A 12,903-nucleotide genomic window follows, 5' to 3' on the forward strand; every position below is an offset into this window, starting at 1 on the left:
CGCATGATGAAAAATACTATAAATCTTCCCTGTTCCTATAAAAATCATAAGCTGATTTAGCATAAGTTGACTTTAAAATTATACACATTATTATTTTGTTTTCTATGGTTAGTGCTTGGTTTATCTGTATAACAGATATGATAAAATATTACGATTTGTGAACATTAAGTCATGATGATGGGCCTAAATTGCCTACATAATACGCCGTGTTAAACTTATAAATCATATAGATATTTTAATGATTTCTGCTAGTGTACGGAGTTTTATTAATTGTTTTTTCAATTTGAATAATTTTTCGTGGGTATTTATTCATTAAACAAACTAACTAAATAGTGCACGCGCAGTGGCGGATTTATGAGTCGTTTAGTCAGCAAATGCCGATGGGCCCTCTCCTTCATTGTGTACTGAGGCCCTCCTAAATTATGTAATTGATTTTTTTTAATTTTGACCAAAAAAAAAAAGAAAATGTATATTGTAAACTGGAATATAATTTACTATTGTTTTATTAATAAAATAATTTAAATATTTAGAAATACTTCATTATATACGTAAATTAAAATAATAAGTAATTATAAGTAATTCAACATTCTACATTTCTACGTAGTAGCTAATGGGCATTGATCACAAATCATATTATTTATAATAATTATAATCGATGTTATAACGTAATCAATTACGCTGCATAGGTTTTCCCATATAATACAAATTAAAATACACCAATACAAAGTAGGTAGCTACTTTGTTATCGCGGAAACTAAAATAACCATTAAGTATCAACAGTCGTTTGTGTTTGTGACTACTAAAATAGTAAAATCTATTATTTTAATCATTTGATTCTAATTCGACGTAACGACAAGTCGCATGAAGACGCAATCAAGATTGCATGACAAATAAAAACAACAATTTTGTAAGTATAATGATCTTTTCATTACTTAATCAGCGGCCCTTTCGCGTAAATTATGATTTATTGATTATCGTTTTCGCGATAAATTCGCCAAGTCGCAACGTATATAATATTGAAAAATATGATAAACAGAGCCTTGTAAAAATTGCATATTGCATATGTTTATACATTATAACCATTTAACGGATTAGGACATTGTTTCCGCCGCAGAATAAATATAAATTTTTTTGTTGATATTATTATAAATAGAGGTAGTGAGTAGTTACCTCCACACCACCAATTGATATTCACTTATATTTCTACGTTGTATACCATTAACTCGTCGTTGGTGCACATATAGTTCGTACCTACACTGCGGCGTTCATACTTTACTTTTTATTTTATTATTAATTGATCGATTAATTTAAAAAATCAAATCATACCTAGAAATATGTACTTTTTTATCCTTTATTAAAAAATAAATAAACACTTTTTGTGTAGAGTTCATATTTTATAAAAAAAAAAATAAAAAAAATTTTCTATTAATTTTATAAAAGAAATGTTGGTTGGGCATTGTTTTCGCGAGCGGTTTTGTAATATAGGGGTAAGTATGTTATTGAAATTTTTTACGAGGCCCCTCTTTTGGATTTGCCGACTTTATTTGAACCCTCAAATCCACCACTGTGCTCGCGTTATGATTTTTAGTAATTATTTATGTTGGTTTCCGGACATATGTTTACTTAATAAATTTAATTCTTTCCTCACACTACACATCTGTATATACTGTGAATATAATATAAATAACCTTTATTTAGAAGACGGTTAGACGTTAGTGGTGTTTAAAAGTGAAAGTAAAAGGTGCTATATAAAAAAAATATTAAATTTGATATCGCTCTACTATACAGTAAATGTTGAATTGATTAAGGTAATGAATATGTTCAATTTTAATTCAATTATATTGTATTGATATATACAATTTTAAAATATATATGAAAAATGATTCGGAGCGTTGACATTGCTCCATATATCACTTAATATATTTCATGACATGTTTTTATTATTGTAATTGAAATAGCTTATTGTTAGTATTACGGTTGATTCAATTTTTACCGAAAACATTTCATTATTCTTATAATTAATATTTAATTATTATAATAGTACATATATATATATTTATATCATATATTATCGCTATTAATGTTCATACTATAAATAGGTTGTTACTTAAAATTAACTAATTATTTTGAAATTGTAATTACCTACAGTAAAATGTATTATATAGGTAAGTAATAATTTCAAGTCCCTACGAAAAATGTGATTGAATTGCAGTAAAATAACTAACGTCGTTATTTTTCGTTTAAATATCTAATACTGTCTAAATTTGAACTTGAAATTTCTTTTACAGTATAAATCTGATAATGTTAGATTATTCAGCTAATCACGCTTTATTACATTTAGTTTTCTCTGTTTATAATTCTAATAATTGTATATTAAATACCCGTTAATTTTTTTCCTGCATTTAAAAATCAGTGAAATCGTCTTAACACCGATAAAAGTTTAAACAGGTATTAATATGTCGCAATTTTAAAGTAGCATCTACTAAATTAAGAAAACAGTATCAATTTTAATTAATTTAAATTTGGGTGGCGGTGTTTTTTTTCCGACATGGCTCTATTATTATCTTTAATCACGAAGTCTACTCTGAAAGTTAAATTACATTATCTTTTTGCCTCGAAACACGCTTTCAGTATCTCCACTAATTATTCAAAAAACATGTAAATATAGAGTGATCAAAATAATAATAACAATTCTTCAGCCATTAATACAGACATTACTACACACGGTTTGTTAAAAAAAATTAACAGTATCCGTACTACGGTAGCCAAATACCAAAAAAAATTCTCTTCGCTAAACAATTTTAGTGTTAAACTTTATTCAATTCGTTAACTACAAAGATAGAAATTATGTAAACTGAGTTTTTGAAATCAATTACCAATACATCGGATTCTATTATCAATTTATAAATATCACTACCAAAACATCTACTCCTATTAATATTTATTAATCCTATAAATAATTTTGACCTATTCTGTAAGATGTTAAAAGAAATACTTATTGACGATTATCTTTTTATCTATATAAGCTTTTTAAATGGAATAAAACTAATCACTAATACGCTAAATGCTCACAAACTATAATACATTTTTATAACCCAGTAAAACCGAGTACCATACATGTCAAGTTAAATAACAAGAGCATTTTTAGTATCTTACTATAATGTTATTAGTACTATTATGTACATATTTACTCTAACTATGTGAACCACATGTTTTTTATTTTTCTTCTTTGATTAGATTACTGTATCATTAATATTGTAAATACAATTGTCTTTATTTCTAAATAAAGATCGTGAATTAAATTATTTAATAAAAGTACTAATTTACTGTTATTTACTAACTCACTTTTTTTTACTTGCGTGATGTCTATAAAGTATTATGTAGTTAATCTTAATTTTATAAATATTTATTATATATAGTAAATATTAAAACTATTTGAAATTGGCTTTAATTGTAATACATGAGTTATAGCTATTATAACTTTAATAACATATAAATTATAATAAAATATACAAATATGATATAGAGCGTAAGTATATATTATTGTATATTTAATATAGTTATTAGCTCTTTAGAAAGTGTATAAATAAATAAACTTAAAAAAAAATTAAAATGTATTTCCTCTCTAAAATCGTTTATTTCATTGGTTTTTATTGGTTAAATTATATGCTCATATTTTTTAGTTTTAACTGTGATAAAAAATATGTATTAATTATATACTTGTAATTTTTGATAAAATATCAAAAATTTTAGTATATTATTAAGCTCGTAGCCTAACCCATTATCAAACATTTTAGGACTCCAGTGGCTAATGTTACTCAAAGCCTCACATGTATTAATACGCATATAATTCATGTTTTAGTAAGAATTATGTCAATGAATTTTCAAATTATAAATAGTAATATAATACGTAAATGATTTTTTTGTCTTCATAAAATAAAATATTAATTAAATATAATTATATGACACATAGGTATATGGAACATTCGAGTATATTATATTTATTCTGGCAGTTTTAAACATAAAATAATCGAAGTAATAATTTTATTAAATATTCAAATGCATCATATTCAATAGCAACATGAATATTTAATATATATATATAATATATATAAAAAAAAAATACAAATAAAACATTTTAATTGTATGTTTTTTTTCAATAATAGAAATTTTATATTGTATTACAATAAAAACAATTATGACTTTATACAGGCCAGTCAAAAATTACAGAAACTGTAGTTAGAAATTATTATTGCTTACAAAAACTATCAAATTACAAAAAAAAAAAATATATATATATATATTAACAAAATTAACATTTTTTGTACCGCTTAAATGGTAATAAATAAGAACAAAAAAAAATAAATACAATATTTATAGTTAAAAAAAAAAAAATGAATAATTCATACACTATAAAATAAAATAACGGTGAATAGTGATTCAATTAAAATTAATAAAGCATTTTTAAAGTAAAAATTAAAAATGTGATTATCTAAGTAGTAACAAAATATCTGTACGAACAGAATAACAAAATTTCATCTCAGAGGTATTAGTGACAAAAAATTCTGTGTGTTCGAACTTAGTAAAACAATAATTATACAATAATTTTTAAAAATTAAAAAAATAGGTAATTAAAGTCTTAAAATAATTTTTATGCAACATTTAAAAACATTATTACGATGTAGTACAAAAATCAAAACAATGCGACATATAAATACGTATAACACATCTCACACCGCTTTTCCCGAAATCCGATCAAAATAGGTACAAGCACCAAATTTTAGCGTTAGGAAATGAGTTCGGGGTATTATCGAGTTGAAAAACGAGTCTCTAAGTTTAATATTTATAACGAGATAAAAAATATTATAATGTCTAAAATGACACAGCCATATTTATGTTTTTATAAAACGATTAATAATTAAAAATGTTAATCGCTCACAGCCATTAACGGTTTAGGTATTCACTTTGGTTTTCGGATGAAACGCAATACTAGATAACCTAACAATCTGAACACGATAAGGAAGCCGAACAGTATCATTGTGTTCAGCCATAATGGGAACGATGCACCTTGTGCATTTACAATGTCCAACGCTGGTATAAAAGTAGAGTTTTCACATACCGCATACTTGGATTGTTTTGCACTGCACCTGTATGAAAAACATACTACGTTAATAATATATAACATAAGAAAAAGGTAAGTAAAGAAATAAGATAGCTATTATAGTTATAGTATATGTGTTAATAGATATATAGTGGGTCCTAAGAGAACTAAAACTGACCTTGTATTAATATTTTACTTATTATCAGTTATATTTTATTATATACTTATAATTAGATACAAATTATACATCTCGGTAAATATCACAAATGTTAAAAGCTGATATCACAAAATACAAACTACATTAAATTTATGTAGGTATTAAAATAATTATCGACAAATAAAGTATAGATAAACCACCAATACCTGTAGGTTATCTACTCATCAATTAAAAACTAGGTATACTTATTTATTGTATAAATAAGATCTAAAATGGCTATAAAACGTACTTTTTATGAATTTTGATTTTTTAATTAATTGTATGTTATTTGTTTGAGAATTATCATCAGGGAAGTTATAGACAACAAGATAATTTATTATATTTTTATAATCCTATTTTAAGTTATTTAACAAATGGAGTGAAATAGAACATGTTATAAAATTTTAATCTGAAAGTCGTTATTTTTGATTAAACTAATTTTTCAGAAATTTCATGTAACTACTTTAAAAAAAAATTGAAAAAAATTGAAATTCCATCATTGTGGTTCATTAAAGTAATTCCCCTCGCCCACAATAATATGTGGATTTTAGCATTATTACATATACGAGTAGGTATTAAATTAAACCAGAGTATTATATTAGTTACGTATAAGACATAGGTAAGCGCATATATGGTTGGCACTTACATGATTGGTTCCCCGTCGCTAAATTCGACGATTTGCATATTTTGATAGGCGTAATGCACCATGCTGAGATACTGCATCCACTGCAACCAGCTAGGAATATTTGTCGCCAAGTAGCCGCCAAAAAGTTGTGTGGCCAGTGTGTACAAGGCGCTGATTGTAATCGAGACTTGCATGTCCATGCAAAACGCTCCCACAAAAAATCCGACGCTCTGTAAATGGAAAAGTATTTTTATTAGTAATCAGATAAATAGCACTACCAAATGTATTCTAATTGAATTTACCTGAGCGACAATGGTATTTAACAGTAGAAACATTAATAGGGTGAAGAATGTACTAAAACTATGCATGCCGAGCATTGGGTAGGAGATCAGATGATAGACAGCTGGCAAGGTGATTGTCAACGGCAGTTCGCCGACCATTTTGGCCAGGTAATACGCGCTCAAACGATACGCTCCACTCTGGCGTTCTTTATTAATAACTTCTCTTTCGGGAGGGACTGTATTAAACAATAAAATCACAATTATTGATCTGAGTACAGCCATAGTAATATAACTATATATGTATATGAAAATATAATGTACATTTATAAATGTACTCTCGTTGTTTCGCACGAGTATTATTAGATTATATTGTATAGGTACTTACAAGACGATAATGTACCAAAATGAGCAAAAAGCATCCAATAAGTAGTGGAAAAAAACATCCACCCCTGGATGTTATGTAGCGATTCTTCTGTACGAGGCAATTGAAACCACAGCAGACCAGCTAATAAGCCAAGTGCAATGGTTTGCACCCAATTCAAAGTGCTCAACATTTGAGGACGGGCTTCTTGGAAGTTTCTTTGACTTAAAACCTAAACAATAAAATACCATATAAATCTTGTGTCTTATTATACTCATACTATTTAATGATATGTTGTTACCTTGAACTGTGTCCAAAAACTGGTGGGCCATTGCCAAGTGAAGTCTTCATCGGATGTAGAAGTTGAAGAATGACTCTGGCTATCGGGCCATAAAGTTCTTGCCTCATCTTCATGAACTGCAATAAATGCGAAAATTAAACAAACAATGTCGATCATAAAAAGTATGTTTACATGAGAAAACTAAATTTTATACATACCTCTAATAGTAGTGTAACATTTTTCATTGCTGTCTGTAGACGAATCGCTGAATGCTGTACAAATATGACCATTGTTAGCGTTCATGGGCCATTGATAGTTATCTGTACATAAGCAAATTATTAGATGTCATTAGGTATAGAATACTAGTTTTTTAACATTTGTTGGTGTGTATTTAATTACGATAAGGTTCATTACAATAAAAAATAATAATTATACCATTGCTATGATTGTGACGATAGTTAGTTAGGTACTTGTCACACGTGCAGTTCAAATGTAACAATTCTTGTTGATAATAGTCGTCCTGGGCTTGTTGTGCGGCGGTTATTATCTTCTGTTTCATTTCTTCCGTGCCTTTTACTTGTTCCACTATAAACAAATTGTATCGCAGTCTTAATAAAATATAACCTTAACAAATAATAGGCTATAGATAATTAAACACTATATTTAATAAAACTTACGAATGAAGTCGGCTGGATTGTAATGTGGGGCTATCGTCATTCCAATGTTACTAAAGAAATTTACTACTTTATTGATGTCACCAAAGTATGCAGTCTAAACATGAAAATGGTTTTAGAATGTATAAAATAAAAACATTTTTGATTTTTTTTTTTTTGTAGATTGTCGTACCTGCCCATTACAGATTAAAAGTAGTTGGTCAAACATATGGAATATTTGCGACGACGGTTGGTGAACAGTAACTACAATAGTTTTCCCTTCTTTTTCGGCGTATTTCTTTAACGATAACATCAATTTGTAAGCCGAATGAGAGTCTAATCCAGTCGTGGGTTCCTATATGTTAACATAGTGAGTAAAATTTAGTTAAACGCAAATTAGTAGATTTTCGACTACCAAGTCTTATACTTACATCTAGCAGCATTAGAGCGGGATTGGTTAAGAGTTCGCAAGCGATGTTTGCTCGTTTCTTTTCACCCCCGGACAAACCGCGTTTCATGTAGTCCCCGATAACTAAAATCAAACAAAGTACATGCGTAAGATTAGTTTGGTGTTAATTCACATGTGCTTATTATAAAGTTTGAAAACAAAATAATGTGAATAAATAGTTTAATAATTAGTAAATGTTTTTGTATGATATTAATCAATAACAGCAGAGAGTTTTAATGTTACTGTTAAACGCAATTCAACATAATATTATGTTGAAAGTGATTTTGGTCGAAAAAATGTACAAAATAAAATATCTGGTAACGATAACGAGGAAACTGGCGATTTGATATTACCGCATCAGCGTTATTATTCTATATTATTGTCTTTGCCTGCAGTGCTCGATATATATACCGTCATATACGGACGAGGCGCGGTAATTTATTGACGGTGAATTATTCATTTTACGAGAAAACGGTAAACCGAATACGAATCTCCGTAGAAAACATCTAAACTCTTTACCGATAAGCCGCGTAAATTCTCGGGAACGCGCGTACCACAACACGCATTATAATATGGCTACGAAAACAAAAGACGCGGTATTACCGAGCTTACGCCGTACTGCCCGGAGATTCGCCAAAATCGTTAGGCACTACTGGGCGGGCGCACGTTTCGAAAACTAAAAATACGCGGCAGACGTGCGCGAAAGTTCGATCGCTGGAACGTCGGAGACGTTCGGGTTTTTTGTCGTGGAAACCATAAAATATATTATCATAATATATGGGTAATAATTCATCATCATCATCATTATATTACAGTGATTACACATACCGTGTGCACACGTATATTATATATTATTTATTTTAAAATAAAGGCGTAGATAATGCGCGGCAATCGCGCGCACACACACACACACACACACACACACACACGTACGTACGTATATTTATATATATATTATATATTATATATATATATATATAAATATAGCGCAGTGCTAAGGGTAACCTTGGCTAACCTTTGCGATAGATTAGCGTATAATACTCGTACACACTTGTTATTCGCTTTTTTTGTATTTTCGATGCGGTTTTATTTCTCGATCGGTTATGCAACCGCCGCCGTCGTATTGCTGCTATACAGCGCCCCGACCGAACAAAGCGCACTCGCGTTCAGCGGTCCCCGCGTGCGCGTTTGTTGCGCGGCGTAGGTACGCGCGTAATATCGTTTGGTTATTCGTTTCCAACGATTATTCTAATCTGATTTATAATATCGATCTACGTGCTAAAATAATAACGCGCGTGCGCGCGCCGCCGCCGCCGCCGCCGCCATTAATCGGGGGACCCGGGGCGCCCGTAATGGTAGTAGCGTACACACGACGCGGATTTACATACTTGTGTCTTGACAGTTGTTCAGGTCGAGCACGTCAATGATGTGATCGACGTACTGCATTTTCTGGCTGTGAGATAACGAATCGGGAAGTCTCAGCAATGCCGCGTACTGCGATTGCGAATATGAAAAAAAAGAAAAAAAAAAAGAGAGTATTTATAATATTAGTCGTCGCTCATTAGTTACTATACGACAATAATTATTTCGTTATTATAGGTATACGGCGCGACGACGTTATATTTTATCAAAATAATTATCGTCGCCGCCGTGTCGATATGTCATTGTTACTCGTAAACGCAAATGTCTCCAAATTGCATTTTACGCGCGCTTAAACACCCAAACACATACCTCGAGAGTCTGTCTCATAGTCAAGTCCGGGAAGAAGATGTCTTGTTGTAATACGTAACAGATGCGCCGCTTACACCGCTTGTTCAGACGTTCGCGGTTCAGATGTATGCACCCCGAATCCAACTTTGTCCGGCCCGATAAACAGTTTAACAAAGTTGTTTTACCACATCCTATAAAATGTAAAAAAAAAAAAAAGTCGAAATTATTATTAAAATTATGAGCGCGATCGGTTTATTATATTATTATTTTACCCGATATACTCTTTAACATGTACCTATATCTACGTCATAAATATAATATAAGTAATATTTTGATAAAATTCTGGTTTCCTACGGTTGAATATCGTTAAAAACATCAGATTACGTCTTATAGATATTTATCCTAACGTGGAAACAATTTAATTATCAACTATTATACATTATATTATCATAATGCAATAAAAATACGTGTTATTTTTGTGAAATACTCAACTATATAGCATTATTTATTTCCATAATCTATAAATTTTACCTGTGTCAGTAACGGAATATAGTAATAAATTATAGATATACAAAAGTAATTTAATTAAAAATTATTGAATTCGTTAGTATTACTGGATCTAAATCGTGAAACTTAAATTAAGCATAGAAACTTCGATGAAGCATTTAAAACTAGTGTCACATAATTATTTTCATATGTTGGCGAGTTGGTTAAAAAGTAAAAATATTATTGTATTGTTATTTTTTGGTTGAAAAGCTTACTTTAGTAATACATTCTATGAGATTGTATACCGATTGGAGCATTGGACATTATTTCTCCAATGGTACCTATAACATCATAAAGAAAGTCCTGAATATGTATACTTCAACAAGTGGGGAGGTAATATGTTTAAGGTCAACTGTTGTTTATTATTTTTTTATTATAGAATATTTGTTTATATAAGAATGGTTGAAACTTGAAATTGAAAAGCTTTAAAGTTCAAACAGCTACTCTCCAGGTGTATTTACATTCAGGGAGCTCATTATTTTTTTATCATTTATTCGTTAAAAAAATGTGTAATGCTTTATAATGACTAACAGTACTTATATCTTCTTTAATATGTATTATATTTTTATGGCTTAAAAATGTTTAAACTTTAATGAGTATTTAATTTTTACGGCATAGATGTTCGCGTAGGTATTTTGTGTCTATTCCTTTTTTAGATTTAATAATTTATGCGGACGTCACTATTGTAACTAAATATAACGCGTCGTTTTATTGATGTATTGTACCAGCTATTTCGTATGTTTATATAGAACTTAACAGAGTATGATATTGAACTCACCTGAAGGACCCATTACGGCTAACACTTGCCCTGGTTTCACAATTCCACTGATGTTCTTCAGCACGTGTCTTTTGTCGTCTAACGTCACCGTCAGGTTGCTGAAAGTCAGCTCGATCGGCCGATGTGCGGGTAACGGATGCATACATCCTGGAGGTTCTTGTACGTTTACCCCGTTTTCCAACCTGTAATAGTATATTTTATAATTATTATCATAATACTATAATATTATAGTTGTACTTATGTAATAACTTTATGGTTTAAGCGGCATGAATTCAATGCATTGCTGCAGCGTACTACGATTCTAAAATATTATTAAATTTTACTGTTTTTGTCGACCGACGACGTTATTCGGTTAATTTCGATTATTTGATCAAGAGACAAAAATGTTATTACAATAAGTTCACCGACCCACGTAATGTATAACGCTGCAGCAGATGTCAACGAACCAGCTATATATATTTACCAGACGAAAACATCGTACGCAAATAAATATTGTATGTGTGTGTGTATGTGTGTGGACCGATTTTGATTCGACATTGCGAATTTTCGGGTCTCGCAATCATTTAGCATTAGTTAACACCGATTAAAAAACCATACGCAATTTCATTTATTCCCGAATTACGACTATTGTTATTATTATTGTTATTTATTATTCAGTTCGTGTGATGTATTATGCGAGTGCAGCAAATGCGCAGCAGTAATATTTTATTTTATCCGTTATACAGTCGTGCGCACTACATTAAATACATATATAATAATAATTTATACACCACTGACTTGACGATAAATACAATTATTGTTATTATTCACCGCATATATTTTGTCTGTCTGCAGTGATTTTGTGATGTAAAAAGCAGATCGAGCTACAATTTACAATATTTATTACATATTTACTTCTCAGTTCGTTGGGCGCATAATATAACAACGTTTATAACGTAACGGCACAGTACTGCGCGGGAGTTAATATTATACTGTATCGTATAATGAGATAAAGCTTCACAATAACCTCATCTGATTTCAAAATACTCTTTTAAATTTTTGAAATATATTACGCGCTAGAACTGCTATGGTTGTTTTAATATTGTGAGCGTGGCGCTAATCCATTCCATTAATACGGCAAAAATAATAATAAGGCGATAAAAACCTAATATTCGTGAATCGTCATGATATTATTATATATAACGAGTATGTATTTTTTTTAACATGTTATCTGTCGTTTAAATTATTCTGCGTTACGTTTATCGTTGTATATCTATGAACGTTTTTTTTTTTTTTTTAGTTGTATTTAACCCCAATGCACTGTATTTCAACATTATATAGTAGGATCGATGAAAAACACTTATTTATATTATAAAATGGTTACTACTCATCAAGTTTTTATTTGTAATTACAACATATTATTATAGGTTGTCGGTAATTAAATCTTAACGAATTAAATTGCTATAAATGCTGCGTACAGTAGATTATTAGACTGCGTAGGCTTAATCTGTAGATATTATAACTGCATAGTAGATGTCTATCGTATTAAGCATACATTTTATTACGACAGACGTCTGAGATAAATATGTCTCTCGTAATATCATAAGTTGTTATAATATTGTGTTTTTCGAAGTACATATTTTACACCGCGTCCTTTGAAGTTTAAAAACATCGTTTCAACACCACATTTATTTGCGCAGTCATATAGTTGCTGTAATTTGCCAACGAAGACGACTATTATAGCTAGTCTTTTGAAAAAAAAAACTTGACACATTTAAATATCAATTAATATGTATAGTGTATCATGTACTGTATATAGTATAAAGTTAAATAGTGCATTAAAACACGCATTCCTCAACTATGCACAATCTGACCGTTTACTATTATTATAGTCCACGGTCGCAGCTACATAGATATATAGTGCATATAAAAATGTATTGATTGC

The 12,903-nt window shown here is 29.8% G+C and overlaps 1 protein-coding gene across 2 annotated transcripts in view; it reads right to left on the reverse strand.

Moving 5' to 3' along the window:
* Positions 1 to 4,437: 4,437 nt before the first annotated feature.
* Positions 4,438 to 12,903, reverse strand: part of LOC112597758 (ABC transporter G family member 9) — a 52,402-nt gene continuing 43,936 nt past the window's right edge. For both annotated transcript variants that reach the window (XM_025343949.1, XM_025343950.1), the window contains exons 2-14: positions 10,980 to 11,161; positions 9,677 to 9,846; positions 9,334 to 9,439; positions 7,929 to 8,029; positions 7,691 to 7,852; positions 7,522 to 7,615; positions 7,280 to 7,429; positions 7,063 to 7,164; positions 6,866 to 6,981; positions 6,589 to 6,796; positions 6,225 to 6,439; positions 5,944 to 6,152; positions 4,438 to 5,147 (exon numbers count right to left, since the gene is read on the reverse strand). In XM_025343949.1, coding sequence (XP_025199734.1) covers positions 4,961 to 5,147; positions 5,944 to 6,152; positions 6,225 to 6,439; positions 6,589 to 6,796; positions 6,866 to 6,981; positions 7,063 to 7,164; positions 7,280 to 7,429; positions 7,522 to 7,615; positions 7,691 to 7,852; positions 7,929 to 8,029; positions 9,334 to 9,439; positions 9,677 to 9,846; positions 10,980 to 11,161 — 2,002 coding nt within the window. In that variant the 3' untranslated portion in view covers positions 4,438 to 4,960. The remainder of the gene's footprint in view (positions 5,148 to 5,943; positions 6,153 to 6,224; positions 6,440 to 6,588; positions 6,797 to 6,865; positions 6,982 to 7,062; positions 7,165 to 7,279; positions 7,430 to 7,521; positions 7,616 to 7,690; positions 7,853 to 7,928; positions 8,030 to 9,333; positions 9,440 to 9,676; positions 9,847 to 10,979; positions 11,162 to 12,903) is intronic.

Source organism: Melanaphis sacchari, unplaced genomic scaffold (genome assembly GCF_002803265.2).
Source record: "Melanaphis sacchari strain LSU unplaced genomic scaffold, SCAv2.0 Contig43_pilon_pilon, whole genome shotgun sequence".
Lineage (NCBI taxonomy): Eukaryota > Metazoa > Arthropoda > Insecta > Hemiptera > Aphididae > Melanaphis > Melanaphis sacchari.